At 49.1% G+C, this 18749-nt stretch overlaps 1 protein-coding gene and 1 long non-coding RNA gene across 6 annotated transcripts; both read right to left on the reverse strand.

The window, feature by feature from the left end:
• Nucleotides 1-165: 165 nt before the first annotated feature.
• LOC147222075 (leucine-rich repeat neuronal protein 1-like) lies at nucleotides 166-5616 on the reverse strand. Of its 5 annotated transcripts, XM_086168364.1 has the most exons (3): nucleotides 5238-5585; nucleotides 4576-4661; nucleotides 166-3163 (listed from the first exon to the last, which is right to left on the reverse strand). In XM_086168364.1, exon 3 carries the CDS (start codon nucleotides 3026-3028, stop codon nucleotides 890-892), a length of 2139 nt encoding a protein of 712 aa, XP_086024490.1. In that variant the 5' UTR covers nucleotides 3029-3163; nucleotides 4576-4661; nucleotides 5238-5585; the 3' UTR covers nucleotides 166-889. The 5 variants fall into 5 exon arrangements, with proteins under 5 accessions (XP_086024490.1, XP_086024487.1, XP_086024492.1 ...); XM_086168361.1 differs by lacking the exon at nucleotides 4576-4661 and having other exon boundaries at nucleotides 5238-5616; XM_086168366.1 differs by lacking the exons at nucleotides 4576-4661; nucleotides 5238-5585 and adding an exon at nucleotides 5124-5215.
• A 706-nt stretch (nucleotides 5617-6322) lies between these two features.
• On the reverse strand, nucleotides 6323-7110 carry LOC147222076 (uncharacterized). Its single transcript, XR_015107737.1, has 3 exons — nucleotides 6895-7110; nucleotides 6632-6830; nucleotides 6323-6523 (listed from the first exon to the last, which is right to left on the reverse strand). It is a non-coding gene; the product is annotated as an uncharacterized LOC147222076 (long non-coding RNA).
• Between the last annotated feature and the right edge of the window lie 11639 nt (nucleotides 7111-18749).

The raw sequence follows: 18749 nt of genomic DNA on the forward strand, positions 1-18749 counted from the left end.
CCTCTGCTAACCACAACAGCATGTTGGCCCTCCATGTTTCTTTACTCTTTAAGCTGTCGTTATGCGTTCGGGTGTCTCAAGGCGGTTTGACCAATTACATGGTCAGTGTGAAACCCACAAAAGCAGTAACCACGGTGATGGCTGGAGTGAAAGACAGAACGCAAATGGGGGAAAAAAATATTTATTTTGGCTTGGGGGTCAAACACGTTACATGTTGGAATGATAAACTAAACAATATGGGAGAAGAATTGGAGTACATCCCTTGTTACGTACAGGGAAAAGGGCTAATGTCGCTAATGCGCTAATACTTAAAGGGGGAAAAAAAGTATTAAAATAAAAACGTGTCGACGGACATTTCGAGTTTCTATCTCTTTAACGCTACAGCTATTAGCAAAAAACTAAAATACTGTTCTCTCGCAACCCAAGCGAGAAAGTTGGAAGGTATAGTTGATACAACATTACTGCACGACTGCTAACATTCATCGGAGCAGCGGTGGTTGCCGCCTCCTTGAGTCGCCACAAACCTTGTTTTCTATAAGTCCGCAAAAGGTTTGCCCGAAGGAAACACTGATTCCTACGATTTGTTCTCGGGGAGCACTGCCCCCACCCCCCCACCCCCACCCCGATTAACCCCAACAAACGTGATATAGAAAAAACAACAAAAGCACCACAGGAACGGCATGGCAACTACGAGAACCTGGTGGCCAAATACGGCCGCCGTCCAAGAGAAGAGTGAAAGAAAGGCGATACGCTCATACTAGTAAGAATAGAAACCCGTCCTCCGTCGCTCTGCTACCTGTTAGCAAAGTGGAAGCTACCAAAAAGAAAAAGGAAAAAACACGTCTTTTGCACCAAAATGGCAAAAGTGTGTCCAACATGGCCCAAATCTTCACCACATGTAGTAGCTACGTGTGGTGTCTACAGGGGAGGGCTTCCCCTCGGTACCGCCGTCCTTGTCCTTCTCGCCGTCGGACTCCCACAGGTTGATGAGCGGCGGGTAGAGCTCGTTCAGCGGGATGGAGGAGGTCTTTAGCATGTACTTCTTCAGCGAGTGGTGGTAGTTCGTCCTCCTGCATCGGCGGGACGTGTAGATGCCCACGGTGGCCAGGCTGAGGAACGCCAGCGTGGTGGCCATCACGGCGAGCACGGCGGCGCTGGGGCGCTGGTCTGTCAGGCTCAGGGCAAAGGCGCCGCTCAGCGTGGTCACGTTCACGCAGGACTTGTGCGTCTGCAGGTGCACATTGGAGACGGTGAGACACACCTCGTACTCCGTTGCGGGCTGGAGGTGCGTGAGGTTGTACTCGTGGACGTCGACGGGGACGCGCGCCGTGTAGGTGATGTGGGGGTTGTCGATCTTCATGGTGGCCGAGGCCCACTTCAGGTTGGAGGACATGACGTTGGAATTGACCTTCCAAGACACCAGGATGGAGTGGGGCTCGGTCTGTTTGACGTAGATCTTCATCACCTGCGTGCTGTCCAATAGCGTCCCGTTGACCCGGACGGTGGCCACCCTGGTGTCGGCCCCTTCGGCGTTCTGGGCCACGCAGGTGTAGTGACCCGAGTCCTCCACCCGCACGTGGGATAGCCACAGCGTGCCATCGCCGCCGAGGTGGTATCTCTCCGAAACCGTGTCCATGGTGACTTTGGTCCCGAGGGGCGTCACCCAGTAGATCTCCGGCTCGGGTTCGGCCACGGCTCTGCAGTCCAGACTCACGCTGGTGCCCGTCTTGAGGTTCATCTGGCCGGGGAAGGTCTCGCGGCAAATCAGGGGGATGCACTGCTCTGTTGAGTCCGGCAACCTCAGCTCTCGGACATGCTGGCCCCTGAGATCCGGCGGCGAGGAACAGAGCATGGCCAGGGGCTCCATGAAGCGCACTGCTGTCCTGTTGGAGGTCATCCACTGGAGGACGCAGTCGCAGCGGAGAGGGTTGCTGTGCAGGCTGATCTCCCGCAGGTTGGGTAACACCTCTACGGTTTGCTGGTGGAGAGCGGTGAGAGCGTTGGTGTTCAGCATCAGGCTCTCCAGGGAGGGCAGGTCCCTGAAGGCCAGCCGGTGGACGTAGGACAGTTTGGGGTTGTTGGTAGCCTCCAGCTTGGTCAGCTCCGGCAGGTTGTCCAGAGCGTACCGATCGATCGACACCAGCTCCATCATGTTGTTCACGCCCAGCTCCTTCAGGCGCGGCATGTTCCTGAAATCGCCCTCCTGAATTTTGTGAATTGGATTTTTGTTCAAGTCCAAGAACTTCAGATTGGGGACCTTGTGAAGAGCCAGCTGGGGGATCCGGACCAGCTTGTTGTCATAGAAGGAAATGCTCTCCAGGTTGTCCAGGCCCACAAAGGCATCGGCGGGGATGTCGGTGAGGTCCATGCCGGCCAGCACCAAACTCCTCAGGCTCCCGAGAGGCTTGAAGTTCATGTCGAGGAGGCCGATGACCGGGTTTTCCCCGATCATGAGGATCTCGAGGTTCGGGGTCTCTTCGAACCAGCGGCTGTCTATGAGGCGAAGCTTGTTGGAGTTGAGGTGGAGGCGGAGCAGGCCATGCAGGCCGGCGAAGGCCAGAGGGGAGATGTTGCCGATCAGGTTGTGGTTGATGTAGAGCTCCTGCAGGCTGGAGAGATTCCCCAGGCAGCGGTCCGGCAGCCGGCTGATCTGGTTCTCCTCCAGATGCAAGGTGGTGAGGTGGCTCATGTTGGCAAGGCCCACGGCCTCCACCGCGCTGAAATTGTTCTGGGACAGATCCAGCTCCGTCAGATGGGACAGCGCCTCCAGCTCCCCGCCGGCGTGAGAGATGGCATTGCTCTGGAGCAGCAGCACCTGAGTGTCGGCGGAGAGGCCACCGGGGATGCGCGTCAGCCTCAGGTCATTGCAGTCCACTGTGGCGGCTTCCTTGTAGGTCGACTGCGGGGTGAACCAGGGCCGGAGCTCGCAAACGCACAGATGAGGGCACTCTTTGTCGTGCGCGCTCGCCCACGAGAGCAGAAGCAACGCCGTGCACAGCCGGATCAGAGGCGGCGGGATGAGCACCATCTTGCAGACAAGCGGTGGTCCCTTGGCCTTCAGGTTGCTGGCAGGTTCCCCTAAATCCTCGGTTCTAATCCAGAATATCCGCGGGGCAGGTGCGCATCCGCTGGCGTCTGGTCATCGCCGCCGCTGAAGCGTCGCCTGGAGAAGACAGAAGACAGCCAGCTTCAGAAGGAGGTGCGGGTGACGCTCTCAGGAAGCTACAAGGTTCTCGTCACAGCCTTTCGACGAAAACCTCCGTGGTTTTCCTTCACCTCGGGGCGAAGACCTTGGAATCTAATTGTGATGCGGAGGACGGCTGCGACCCCACAGAAACCGACCAATGGGGCGGGCGCTCCTTCTGGCTTCCACCACTAGGGAGCAGTAGAAACAAACGCTGCAGGAAACACGTCAAACCCTGATGGCTTGGATTAACCCGTTCCACTTCACCTGCTGGACCTTCTGTGGTACCAGAAGATCAGGGTGACTCGGCTGCATCATCATCCTCAATGGCTCACTCACTCAGAGAGAAAACCCACTTCCCTGTGTATGTGTAAGCGTGTGTGTGTGTGTGTGTGTGTGTGCAGCTTCTCTTATATCCAGACTTGGGAGAATGTGGCACCTCCTTCTCTGCATCCTTCTACCCTCTCAGCCTGCATACCTGACAACACTTGTGTGTGTGTGTGTGTGTGTGTGTGTGTGTGCGTGTGCGTGTGCCTGCGTGCATCTTCGTCTTCCCTCCGTCCTGCTGCTTCAGTATGAAATCACCCCACACAATCACCGCTCCCACGCTGGGACCATGAAGCTGAGACACCTGGCACCGGGGCTCCTGGCACAGGTTTCCGTGTGTGTGTACGCTAAGTGTGTGTGTGTGTGTGTGTGTGCGTTGACCTTGCTGGCTCCTCTGAGGCTCCTCGGAGCACATATGCCGAGGCAGGAAATGCGATTGCGGAACGGAACAAGGATGGTCTGGTTTGTAACAGCGCAGATCGATTGATGGCGACACTGATAATAATAATATGAGCAGTAATTAGAAGAGTTGCAGAGACACAGTGTTTCCCACGTGCAGCCACGAGGAACATCCACTCCGAATGGCTCTCAGACATGCTGTTGCCGTAGCAACGGCTACACCACCCGCATGTCTGCTTCAGAGCCGAATAAGAAGATGCGAGGACGGCCGTCGGGGCGTCACACCGTCACACACCCTTTTTTTTTTTTTGAGCCCCACTGGGTGCATAGCCCAGAGGCTATTTGCATGCAGGCGGTTCTCTGGTGCAGCTGCTGGTGGTAGAGGTGCAGACGGGGGGCTTGTCCAGCCTGGGGGAAGTGACCAAGTGGAAATGCAACAGATCTAGGGGAGGAGGGCAAATGGACTGATCCGAGGAGGCTCCAGATGCCAACCAAGTCAGCGGACCGTCCCGAGTGTAGCTTCTGGAAACGCTCTCTTCCCTGCCTCTGGCCAGTCACAATGAGAAGCTAATCTTTTCCACGTATATCACCGGGGCATCAATCATGGACGCTGACAGGGGCCAAAAAGGACAACGCCGCCAACACTGGGAGTATTGACCTCTAACCTGGCAGAGGTCAAGCGGAGGTGGATCTTTGGAAACCCTTTCGTTCACCAGAGGTCCGTGAACGCAGCAGGCAGCAGAGGGTCTCCCTGCACGGGCGGAACACATGTGTTCTCCGAATGTACAAAGACGTTCTGTCACAGAGAACAACCTCTTATTGCCCATCAACAACAACAACAACAACAACAACAACAACAACAACAATAATAATGGTCTGGCTCGATCTCCATGGTTACCAGTGACTGGACGAATACCCCGTATAATAAGAAACCTGTGATAACTCTAGGTTTCTGCCCTGCTGTTAAAAAAAAATTCAATGGAAAAAAATAGCAATAAATAAATACAAAAATGAAATTAACTGGATAATAAAAAAATGAAAAGAAAATAAAAATGATTGAAATTAAATGAATGCAGTTCAATGCAAATATTTTGTTAAAACCTCCAGGTGATTTCAGACCCCTTCAGGCTCCTCTTTTTTTGCCTCCTTTTCCTCAGCTCTTCCTCTGCTCCTCATCTCATCTCCTCATTTCATCTCCTTCTCCTCTCCTCACCTCGTCTCCTCCTCCTCTTCTCTTCTCCTCCTCGGCTCCTAAACCTCCTCCTCTCCTACTCCTCTTTCTCTTCATCTCCTTTTCCTCCTCCTCCTCCTTCTATCCTCCTCTCACCTGCAGAGCGCCGCTCCTCCTCCGGCCCGCCGCGGGGCTCTCGGACCCGGGCTGCGTGGGATACTCCGCCGGGGGGTGGGTGGAGGGGTGAGTGGGTGTGGGAGGGGAGCCCGGGCTTCCACGGTGTAAAAAAAGGAATAAAATAAAAAAAAAAAAAAAACACACACACACAAAGGAAACAGTTGGGGATAAATCGCACGGCGGAAACGGCTTGGGTGGGAAAGAGTCGCCTTCCGGTCCGGTCCAGTCCGGTCCTCCGGTGGGTCGTGGGAGCTCCGGGCGGGGACGCGTCTGGCACCGGCGGCGGATCCCGGCGGGGCGGCCTCGCCGTCTACTCTCATCCGCGGCGCCGCGGGAAGGACTCACGGCCCGCCCCCCCGCAGGACGCGGCGTGACGTGAGATGGACGCGCAGCAGCCGACCAATGGGCTGCCGCCGCGCCGGTGACCTCACCGGATGGGAGGGGGGGGGGTGCGCACCACGGACCCGGACCCGGACCCGGACCCGGACCCTGACCGCCAAACACCTCCACTATGGAAATACTGTAAAATACCCAGGTACACGCAAAGTACATCATTTCCACAGGGTACAAATACTGCACGGAGAATATTTGTTGTACTTGATCAATACCGAGAGACGATTGATCCTGTATCGGGTTACGTCATGCAAATAGGAAATACCCAGTACAGCCGCAGAGTATTACGCGCCAAGGGTACTTTTTGGGGTACTTTACTTTCAGTTTCTCTGAGGGGGTCATTTAACCTCACACACACACACACACACACACACACACACACACACACACACACAAAGGCTATGACAGACACTGTACATCTTTTCCCACATTTGTTTGCACCCCCTTCCTTCTCTTCCTCTTCCTTTTCTTCCTCCTTTTCCTCCCCCATCTTCTCTTTCTTTCCCTCCTCCTCTTCCTCCTCCTCCTCCTCTCCCTCTTCCCTCTCACCCCCTTCCTATTCCTCCTCCCTGTCTTTCTTTCTGCAGAAAAGAAGCGGGACAGGAAGTGTGACGTTATCGCAGGTCTTTGTTCCAGCAGATCTTCATCTACCTCCAGAGGTTGGTCTTCTGGTCTCCACAGCACGAACCTTCACAGACAGACCTTCTGGGTGCAGCCAGGGGTTGAGGGGATCCGGTTTAGTGGCCTCTGGATCGGCTCTATGATGCTTGCAGAGGACGTGGCCCTGGTGGCTTCTTCAGACCCCGACCTCCAGCTCTTACGTGGTAGTTTCACAGCATCTCCACAACTAAGGCTTTGGTGGGTCCCTTCTCCTGGTAACCCAAGTGGAGGAAGTCAAGAAGACTCTGTATCAGTCCATCGTAGTCTCACCCTCACCCTTGATCTAAAGCTGTGAGTGGAGACCCAAAGAACCAGATCACCTCTGGGTTCTCCAGGAAGAGCTCAGAGTAGAGCTGCTGCTCCTCAGCATCCAGAGGAGCTAGATGAGGAGGGTCCATCTGATCAGGACATGATCCTGATCCTGAACATCTTCCTGGTGAGGTGCTCCAGAAGGAGGTCCTTGAGAAGACGCAGGACACAGCATGTGTCTTGGCTGGTCTGGGAACACCACCAGCTGGACTAAGTGGATGGGAAGAGGAAGGTCATAAGATGGGATGGATGGATGGATGGATGGACCTCCTACCCTTAAGGCTGATAGCAGGCGCCCCATACGCGTGTTGTGGACCTCCGTCCGCAGCACGCGCACCATCATTTTCCCACCATCAACCTGCAGTGCTTGTGCAGCAGTCGCCATGGCAACAGCTCCTTCCCCAGGATAGGCTCTGCGGCACATCCAGCGCTTTATTAGACGTTCGGTCACACAGCCCCCCGCCACATGGCCTCCTGGGAAAAAAAGCAAACAAACAAAGAACACACACATTTCACAGATGTTTTACAACTACGACCCCCCCCACCCCCCCCCATGCTGAAAGGGTCAGGGTGGGGGTGGGTGGGCAGGGCTTTGGTGGTCATGTGATGTGAAGGATTTCATTCACAGCCCAGAAACCAATGCACGGTCCGCAGAGCTTGAGCAGCAGATGGGGGTTTGGATGGAGCTGACACACACACACACACACGCGCAGAGGCAGATCTTTAAATTTGCATAAAGCTCTTCTCATCAGGCCAGCGGGGCTGCCCTGGTTTTCTGACGTGATTTAACCCAGACATGGAACATCTTCCCAGCACTCACTCACTCACACACACACACACATTCATAATGGGAAAGGATTGAGCGATGGACATGGAGGGGTCGGACATCTATTGGCTGTTTATTCTGTTTTATAGCAGATGTGTGTGTGTGTGTGTGCGCGTTGGGGGGGGGGGGGTCTTAATGGATCAACAATCAAATGTGTTTTCCAGCAGGGTGTATAGAGAGCTCACTCCGGTCGCCATGCCGCGTATAGTTACGTAACACCTTCCTGTAATTTTCTATGTGTGGCGACGAATGGTGTCAATCATTGAGCTTGCCGCCGGGGAAATAGGCCGGCGCTGTTTGGGCCGTGTGCAGTCCATCTGGGAGCAGGGGCAGGGTCGGGGGGGGTGGCTGTAGTAATAATAATAAATATCATTTAGAGCACGCTGTGGCCATCTGCGCCCCCATCCCATCACCCCCCAGTCTGCAGAGGAAATGCTCTCCCCTCTGCCGGGAACATCTACACCCATTTCCTGTCCAGGGTGTTTCTGTGTTCTCCTTTGGGTTCTCGCAGGGTTCCCAGGGTGCCGTCGTACCTCAGAGAATGCGTAGAGCCCCCCCCGCAAAGTTGGATCTCCATCCTGGACCTCGACATCCTCATTGTGTTCACAAATAACCTTAAAACCTGCCTTTCTGTAAAAAGTAATAGTGTAACCATGTAAGTTATGTGTTATTTTGATTATAAGTTGTATGTTGGTGCTCTTTCAGTTTGGTCTGTCATTTTGCAGAGGTGCAAGTGAGTTTAAAATAAAGTCCCTCCTGTCCTGCTGTAACGGTGTCCTTTTCACTGGAAGATTCTTTGGTTCTTTACACTGTAACCCGAAACACCCACGGTCCTGGCACGCTACCTCTTAAAAATTAGGGTTACAGCTGGTAGCAGTGGTGTTTTTAATTTTTCTTCTTCTGCGTAATAGCCGTGGCAGTCACCTAGCTAACGCCTCGTGGGATCCTCGGGCTAGCAAGTTTTGTTACATCCTCCTTGACAAGATGGTTTTGTGGTCGGCGCTGGAGTTTTTTTTTTCCCTCACCCGGCTGTTTCAAGGTGGACAGTGTGGTGAACATGTCGCTACAGTCGGTTGCGGATGAAGCGAGAGCGAGCGACTCTGGCTCCGACGATGACTGTGCAAGCGGCGGGAACCACAGAGACAAGACAAAGGCGGTTCTTTACTACAGGGTCGAGTCGCCGCCATACTTTCACGGCGACGGTAAGGACAGAGAAAGTTTTTCTCTGTGGAAAACGAGATTGGACCCTGGCAGTCAAGGCTTGAGCAGCTAGATGTTGCTACAATACTTCCCACTCGTCTAAGCGGGAATGCATTGGCATATTGGACGTGCAACAGGTCTACGAGACATGTGCGGGTAAGCTGAATGACGTTTTGGAAGAAAACAATTTTTGCTGCACTCCCAGACATTTATAAATGCCAGAAAACGCCTGCCCAAAGAGCCCCTGGAAGTTTATGCTGCAGAGGTCACTAGACTGGTATTGGAGGCTTTCCCACAATATGGCATGCCAGCTAATATTTGTTGATTTGTTGCTAGTCTGGACCCCATTCTTCAGTACAAATGCCACGAGCATGGAGCTGCTACTCTCGAGGATGCTCTGGCTGTGGCACGTAAATGGGAACGTGCTCAGGAGGCATTGAGACTGCTTCTTCCACCTGTCGCTGCATTTGCTCATGCGCCTTCTGCTAATCCTGCTCCACAAGAGGAACTAGTCATGGCTATGGTGTCAACCAGAGAAAAGAAATCTGAGTCAAACCCATCTGCTGGACTTTTTGAGGCGGTCAAACAGCTCTCGAATGAACTGCATGCTCCCCGGCTGGAGATTTCTCAGCTGGCATGTATTTTCACAACCATAAGGCGCACCGCACTAAAAGGCGCAGTATCAGTTATGTGTGCCATTATTGTATTTAACCCTCGTGCGATCTTAACATTGTGTTTACTCCCCTTGTCCCACGGGTTAAAAATGACCCATAAGACAATCTTTGCACCCTAGTGGTGTACAGCCCACATGGAAACATAAACAAAAAAGAAGTATCACTTTTTTCTAATTATCGGGTCTCTTTAGAAAAAGTCATAAAATTTCAAGTTGGAAAAAATAGGTTAAGGTGATTTTTTTCTACAGCTAAACATGGTAGTGGGTCACTTTTGACCCACAAGACAACACAAGGGTTAACACACACATAAGGCCCACCTGATTATAGGACGCAGGTTTTATCTACAATTCACGTGCACACTTCCCCCTTTAACATTCTCATGGTGTCCTCTACTACGCCCGCCTTACAACAACAACACACACACAAGCATACAAGTGTGCGTATTTAAAAACAGAGCGAAACTGAGTTTGGTATTCACATTTTTTTACCGGTAATCGTCATCAATCAAACCCATCGAAGTCCTCATCCTCTGTTTCTGATTTGAACAGCTGCGCTCGATCTCCATCAAACATGCCGGTTTCCCTTTCTTCGCTGTCAGAGTCACTTTCCGTGCCGCACAGTTCCTCAGAAATGATGCTGGCTTTTGCAAAAGCTCCAACAACAGTGCCAGCGGACTCGTTGGCCCAAGTGTCTACAATCCATTCGCAAATTATGGACTTGCCCGGCGCTGCCTTCCAATCTTAGTGAAACTGTGGTCTCCAAGAAGACTTTTTGTACCCCGTTGTGCGTATCGCTACCGTGCTGATCCCCTTCTTTTCCACAGTGTGACTCACCGGAATGTCGAAAGTGAGCGGCACCTCGTCTATGTTAGTGATGTGACTGGGCTGGATGTGTTTGTCGGCGATGTTTTCAGGGTTGTTAAAACAATGATGTTCTGCATAACGCACATACCCGTTCTTTTATATACAATCAATGCCCACACTTACCCCTGTAGCGTACTCATTACAACAACAACACACACAGGGCGCACTGCACCACAGGGCGCGCCGCACATTTTGAAGAAAATCTAAGACTTTTATGTGCGCCTTATAGTCGCAAAAATAAGGTAATCCTGTCCAGGGGGAGATACCGTCGTTCCCCAACAGCATGAATTGACCGTGGTTTGATTCACACTCGTCTCTCTCAGCCAGGCAGAGACACCAACCACGAGGAGAAAGAGACTATCATGTCAGCTTCACCGACAAAGACCATCAGGGAAAAGAGTGGTAGCAGATGCTGAGGGCAAAGTGTCTGCTGCTGCCAAACCTGAGCCCAATGACATAAGTCACCTCTTCCTCTTAGAGCCCCCACACGCTATGTATTTTCCATTGTAGAGAACTTTGCCATTAAAGTCTTTTTGGACTCGAGGTCAGACATTTCACTGATTAGTGAGGCCTTTGGGATATCAGTCCCCGCCTTGAGAACTAAACCCATGCAGCGCTCTGACCTCTTACGGAGGGCGGTGACAGGTGACTATTGGGATAACCTAGGCACACTTTCTATCACCATCAGACTAGGTAATGAGATGTTCAATCACATAGTCGAAGTAGTCGGGAACATTGCACAGCCTGTAATCCTAGGCTGGGACTTCCTGCTTTTACACCGTGCCATACTGGATCTAGGGGAAGGAAATTTTAAATTGGGCAGCAATGCCACTGTTACCCTCCTGCGTGCTACTGATGTGGTTCCTTTGAGCTGCCAGTCGGTCACTCTCTCACCTGTAGTTGTTCCTGCTATGTCACAGATGACTGTCCTAGCTAAGGTTCGGCCCACTATTGGTGTAACCGATCTTGACACAGAATACACAGGTGTCCTGGAACCAGGCCCACCGAGCTTCCAGGGCCTGTTAGCAGAAAGGACGCTAGCTCATGCGCAGGCAGGGCTTACTCATGTTAGAGTACTAAACCCTACTAATACTGAGCTCCAGGTTCCAACTGCCACCAGATTAGGTGACTTCCATGCACTTGACAAAGAACACGAGATTGACATCCGTGTTGAGGAACCTAGTGAATCCACAATTACAGCAGAAACAAAGCAACATTTTCAACAGTTGTTACCAGATATTGATCTCAGTCAGGCAGAAATTACTGAGGAACAACAACAATACAAGCTTCAGTCCTTATTGTTGTCATACAGGGATGTTTTCAGTGTACATGAGCATGACTATGGACACACAAACATCGTTAGACACAATATCAGGACAGGAGATGCCCCACCCATTAAACAGAGAGCATACAGAACCTCACCCAGCATGAGAGCAGAGGTAGGCAGGCAGGTTCAGCAGCAGAAAGTTGTAGCCCCTAGTCTTCCCTCGTCATCCTCTTTAGAAAGAAGGATGGTACTTATAGGTTCTGTGTTGACTATAGGAAGATAAATGCAGTCACCATCAAAGACTCGTATCCCCTACCACGACCTGCAGACGCTCTCGACAGCCTGTCTGGTGCTTGCTGGTTCAGTACCATGGACTTGTCCAGTGGATGTTGGCAGGTTGAGCTTGAAGCACGAGACCAGGAGAAAACTGCTTTTGCCACAGGCAGTGGACTGTACCAGTTTAAGGTTATGCCTATGGGCTTAACCAATGCTCCACCAACATTTGAAAAAATAATGGAGTCGGTGCTTCACGGCCAGCACTTGAAAGAGTGTTTGATTTATTTGTTGTCAGTCGCTCTCAACGGATCACCTCAAGTGTCTTACAGAGGTTCTCAGCTGTTTCCGCCCAGTCGGTCTCAAGTTGAAAGCCAAGAAGTACCAGTTTGTACGAACACAAGTCACCTTTCTCTGACATGTTGTTTCCAATCGTGGGCTGCAGTCACATGCAAGAAACCTCAAAAAGATTCGGAGATGGCCTACAACCCAGACAGCCACGGAGGTGAGAGCCTTTATCGGATTGCGCTCTTACTACCGCAGGTTCATCAAGAACTTTCCTGCAATTGCAGCTCCTTTGCACATACTCACACACAAGGGGGAAATCTTCAAACGGACTGCAGACTGTGAGGATGCTTTTCAATCCCTGAAACATGCTCTCACTCATCCACCAATTGTGGTACATCCCATTTTCACGCAACCTTTTCTCTTGTACACTGATGCTTCACAGGACAGCATTGGCTCTACGTTGTCCCAACGACAAGATGATAAGGAACGTGTCCATCTACATTTGATGGACTACATTTGAATGTGAGTTCTGGGCTGTTGTTTGGTCTGTGAGACATTCTAAACACTTTCTCTCTGGCAGCCCATTCACTGTGATTACAGACCATAAGCCCCTACTGAGTCTGGGGAAGACCCCAGTGGACTGTGACCCTACCGGGAGACGCAGTCGATGGATTTTTGAGCTGGATGTGTACGACATATTACACCGTGAGGGAAGACAGCATGCTAATGCAGATGCCATGTCATGTTGAGGCTCACAGCAAGGCTGTCCAGTGCGTTGCCTCTTCAATCACCATCAGAGACTCCACAGCATCGCCCAACTGGGACACAACTGATAAAACTGACACAAGGTTGCCTGAACTGAGCCACACATTTTCTGCGGACCTGGATGAGCTACGACAACATAAACATGATGATGACTGTCTCGGGGCTCTTTCATCTTTACACTGCGGCTCCGAATGGCTTGGGAAAATAAATTATGAATATTTCATTGAAGTGTATTTCATTTGTGTTAATTCCTTTTTTTAACTTTTAGCTCTAAGTTGGAAGATTATTGTGATCTTGAAATATTAAATAAAATTTTATTTATTATTTTTCGCCGCTCAAAATAACGTCACACTCGCGGAAGGCGGTATACCCGCCAGCCGGTAAAATCCCGATTTGTAGATGCTGTGCGCAGAAGTTCAGGAGCAGAAGTCCCATAAACCAGGTAAAATAAATATTTATGAAGATATTTTGCAAAAATACTCATTTTTTATTGTTTACTGACAGTGATTTTTTCCCGATTTATTTTTGAAATTTACGTCAAGGCTCTGCTACACGCTCTGAAAGCCCAAAGCTCAAAATGAGTTCATTACATAAATAAAATTTAATTTCCTCCGCAATACTTTGTGAATTTCAGAAGCAACACACTTCACACTTGTTTATACAAAGTGTAAAGGTAATAAAAAGCAATATATACAGTGGTACCTTTATTTTAGACGTCAAAAAGTGAAACCGTGTCCAAAATGGCTCTTTGGGTGTTACGGGTTACCGACCCCTGAGCTAGGTGATTTGGCTCTTCTGGATGATCCGGCACACAAGATGAACAAGCTGGCTCCCAGATGGAAGGGCCCCCATGTGGTCCTACAGCGCATGAGCAACAATGGTTACCCAGGTGTTACATATGAGATCAAGGATCCAAGGAGCACAGGCTCACGACAGTGGATTGTTCATCATAACAGACTTCTGGCTGAATTTCGGGATGTATTCTACCTTTACACATGTTGAGTTATTTTCTCATATGTTATGTGTTGTGACGGGGAGGTTGTGAAATGGGGTCGTTTCTTCCGGTAGCAAGGGAAGATTGTAACCATGTAAATTATGTGTTATTTTGATTATAGGTTGTATGTTGGTGCTCTTTCCATTTGGTTTGTCGTTGTTGGCAGTTGCCTAAAGAGGTGCATTAGGGAGAAAGTATGGGGTGTGATTGGTGCTACCTGCCCCTTTTTTGTAAGGACTGGTTTTGAGGACGCACAGGTTCGGTTGGCCGCGTGCGAAGGGGTTGAACCTGACTGTCCCGCAAGTGAGTACGAGATAAAGTCTCTCCTGTCCTGCCGTAATGGTGTCTTTTTTTACTGGAAGATTCTTTGGTTCTTTACACCGTAACCCGAAACACCCACGGTCCTGGCACGCTACCTCTTAAAAATTAGTGTTACAATAGTTAGCATTAGCCTAGTGCCCGGTGAAGATGCCATAGGATATCCCATGACGCCCCTCCGTTCCTGTCTATAATCACGTCCCTTCATCAATGCTTGGCAGGAGCCTCAGATCTTCTCATCGGTCAGGCTGTAGTATCTCCACTGCAGCATCTCCCCATTGTTATTTCTTTATGAATATTAAAGCCGTTAACTATTAGCATGTAGCTATTAGCGCTACTGATATTATTAGGAATAGAGCGTTAGTGCCTCACACACCCTCTCTTCTCTTTCTCTTTTGACCCTGACCGGTCGAGGCAGAAGGCCTTCCACATTGTGCTGGGATCCGTCCGAGGCTCCTGCACCACCACCTCAAAGTGCTTGTTTCTGAAGGAATGTTGGGTTTGTGTAGATCATCTAAAGAGTGTGGTCCAGACCTGCTCTCCATGGAAGGTGTCCTCAGACACCTGGGTTGGGATTCTGAGCCACAGAAATAAAATGACTTGACTTTTAGATGTATTTACTAAGGGAGAGTCTCACAGGTTGAGCTGATTTTTTTATGATCAGACCTCTTTTGCCTCTTCCCTGCTACTCAAAAAAAGAACAAACGTCGATCTGCTCTTTGTCGATTGCTCCGCCGGCAGGAAATAATTCCCAAGATATCATGTCATGCTTGTGCTCACCACATCTCCGTTTAGTGTGCACACACACCGACCCTTCTCATCCTATGTAAATATGTAAAAGCAGCACAGGCTTCTGCCTGGGACGACAGGGCGGGTCAGTCCGCTGGGCCAGACCACCGCCATGAGTTTCTTTCTCACATGTTTCTGCCGTTTTTGGGTTGCTTTTTTAATGGATGGATGGCGTGAGGTCCTAGCATTCATGCTAATTCCAGATTAGGAAGGAAGAGGGTTGGTTGGCTGGTCCAGCCTCACTGCTCTGGGTAAGAAGGTGTTCCTCAGCTCCTCGGAAGTTGTTGAGTTTTTATGAGAGCCCAGTTTTTACAAGAGTCAGCACAAAAATTGTCTTTGGGTCAAAATTTCAATCAAATTTTGAATCTACCTGTGAATGAGCCTCGTTGCACAAACACACAAACAAAAACTCCCTAGCTTGTAGCATAGCGTGTTGTTTACATCCTTCATCATTGTGTTCTCCTGTTACAATGCTTTTTTGTGCTTTTTTTCAGTAAGTTAGCTCTCATTGTGGCTCCCAAAAAAAGCTAAAGTTTGTGTTCTAGCGGTGTTAAGAAAAATTAGAGTTGATCCGAAGAAGGAAATATTAGCTATAACACAGTGACGTGCAGTCAGGGGAGGCAGGAGAGGCTGTGCCTCACTTGCCAATCTTGAAAAAAAAAGCAAAATGAAAAAAATGATTAAATGGTTATAGTTATCAGTGATTGGTACTGTTAAGGAATTTTTCATTTAATTTCACCGGTTTTAGATTTTTTTTGTTTTTTTATTCAAAATCGCTGGATTTCCACATTTACTGTTTAAACACTGAGAAGAGACATGTAATGAGGCCGCAAACAGTTAAGCCTCAATGCAGATTGTGCAATGTCGGCTGACTGCCGACACGCTCTGCAGTAAGACTATATTGCTGTCTCTCTGTGTGTCGCTATTAAAATGTTTTCTTCACCTCAGAATTAAATTTCCGAACAATTTTCTAACTTCTATAATCTTCTGTCAACTTCTACATTAAGTTATAGATGGTTTTCTTCAGAGGGAGCTTTTTTTTAATTAAATGTGCTTTTTGTGTGCTACGGTTCATATGCGTGAAGAAAGCTGATTCTTCTTATTATTATTTCGGCTTTTCCCTTCAGGGGTCACCACAGCGAGTCAACTTTCTCCATCTAACCCTATTCTCCGTATCCTCCTCTCTCACACCATCTACCCTCATATTCTCTCACTACGTCCATAAATCCTCTCTTTGGTCTTCCTCGACACCTCTTGCCTGGCAGCTCCAATTCCAGCATCCGTCTACCAATATATTCTCTATCCCTCCTTTGTACATGGCCGAACCATCTCAGTCTAGCTTCTCTGACCTTCTCTCCAAAACATCTAACATGTGCTGTTCCTTTGATAGACTCATTTCTGATCCTATCCATTGTGGTCACTCCCAAAGAGAACCTAAACATCTTCATCTCTGCAACCTCTAGTTCTGCCTGCTGTCTTTTGGTCATTGTTACAGTTTCTAGTCCATACAGCATCGCTGGTCTCACCACTGTCTTGTACACCTTTCCTTTCATTCTAGCTGAACTTCTATCACGCAGTACCCCTGACACTTTTCTCCACCCATTCCAACCTGCTTGGACCCGTCCCTTCACCTCTTTTCCACACTCTCCGTTGCTCTGGACTGTTGACCCCAAGTACCTGAAATCCTCCAGCTTCTTGATCTCCACTCCCTGTAGCCTCACTGTTCCATCTGAGTTCCTCTCATTCACACACATATATTCTGTCTTGCTGCGACTAACTTTCATTCCTCTCCTTTCCAGAGCATACCTCCACCTCTAGATTTTCCTCTACCTGTTTCCTGCTCTCACTACAGATCGCATCATCTGCAAACATCATAGTCCATGGGGATTTCCGTCTTACCTCATCTATGGGGATTTCTGTCTAGCCTCATCTGTCAGCCTGTCCATCACCATTGCGAACAAGAAGGTCTCAGAGCTGATCCCTGATGGAGTCCCACCTCCACCTTGAACTTCTCTGTTACCTCTACAGCACACTGTACCACTGTCCCACAGCCAGCATACATGTACTGCACCAGTTTAACATACTTTTCTGCCACTCCAGACTTCCTCATACAATACCAGAGCTCCTCTCTTGGCACCCTGTCATATGCTTTTTCTAGGTCTACAAAAACACAATGCAGCTCCCTCTGGCCTTCTCTGTACTTCTCTATTATTATTCTCAACGCAAATACAGCATCTGTAGTACTCTTTCTAGGCATGAAGCCATACTGCTGTTCACAAATGTTGACTTCTGCTCTCAGTCTAATTTCCACTACTCTTTCCACTACTCTTTTCCCATAACTTCATTGTACCCATAACCTCATCAACTTTATCCCTCTATAGTTGCCACAATTCTGCACATCCCCTTTATTCTTAAAATTATGCATCATCACACTTTGTCTCCATTCTTCAGGCATCTTCTCACTCTCCACGATCCTGTTGAATAATCGAGTCAGAAAATCTACCGCTGCCTCTCCTTGACACTTCAACACCTCCACAGGTATATAATCAGGACAAACTGCTTTTCCACTCTTCATCCTCTTCAATGCCTTCCTCACTTCACTTTTACTAATTTGTGCTACTTTGTGGTCTACAATAGTCATCTCCTCTACCCTTGCCTCTCTTTCATTTTCCCCATTCATCGGCTCTTCAAAGTACTCTTTCCAACTTCCCATCACTCTTTTAGCATTTGTCAAAACATTTCCCTCTCTATCGTTAGTCACCCGGACTGTTGTACATCCTTTCCATCATTATCGCTCTGTTTCGCCAACCTGTACAGATGAATCTCACCCTCCTTACTATTCAACCGAGCGTACAAGTCATCATACGGCCTTTTCATTGCCATTGCTACCTCTGTCTTTACCTTACGTTGTATCTCCCTGTACTCCTGTCTGTTCTCTTCAGTCCTCTCAGTGTCCCACTTCTTTGCTAACTGCTTTCTCTGTATACACTCCTGCACTTCTCCATTCTACCACCAAGTCTCCTTATCTAATTTCCTTCCAGATGACACACCAAGTACTCTTCTACCTGTCTCCCTGATAACACTAGCTGTTGTTGTCCAATCATCTGGAAGCTCACCCTGACCACCCAGACCCTTTCTCAACTCCTACCTGAAAACCATTACGTGAAGAAAGCTGACATGAGATTTTAAACATAAACCACTAACTGCTGCCAATCAAATGGTGAATAAGCTACTCAGTGGGGTGCATATGTTTGCAAATTTGATTGCGATGAAGTCAGTGTCTCAAGAGTTATGAACCTCACAGCATGAACCTCAGGCGCCTGTGTTACAGATCTTGTGCTACAACACGGCTTAGTCAACCATCTGTACGATCCTGAAGAACATGGATGTGCTAAAGACAGCTAATGTGGCTAAAGGGGTGATTATATTAACCAAGCAGAGATCTCGAGTCTTAGAAGAAGTAGAAAACGATTGATAGATCGCTGGAGATACTGTTAGCGAGGGCCCCACGTGTGAGACAGATTTAATTTTGCGGACTTAATGAAGGAAATGCACGAAGAAACAGAGCACCAGAAGCACAGTAATTAAGGTTATTTTTAATTCCTTTCTACATGTTTGACAAAAATAAACCCAGAAAAAAAAGTTTCAAAAGAATATAATATGTTTTTTGGACGGGGCTAGAGAACGGATCAATTGGATGTACATAAAAAACTGAGTTTGCAAACTGAGTCATAAAGCGGATTAAATTCGTAAGCTGCACTTGAAACTCTCCTCTTGCTCCACCTCTTGAACCGACATTGGCCTGTCCTTGTGTTTGCTGAAATGGCTGACCAGTTTCACTGTGCTCCCTGGAGGCCATCAGTGTCATCTGC

This window comes from Fistularia commersonii, chromosome 21, assembly GCF_037954325.1.
Source record: "Fistularia commersonii isolate RoL2024-O1a breed Wild chromosome 21, RoL_Fcom_v1.0, whole genome shotgun sequence".
In the NCBI taxonomy this organism is placed as follows: domain Eukaryota; kingdom Metazoa; phylum Chordata; class Actinopteri; order Syngnathiformes; family Fistulariidae; genus Fistularia; species Fistularia commersonii.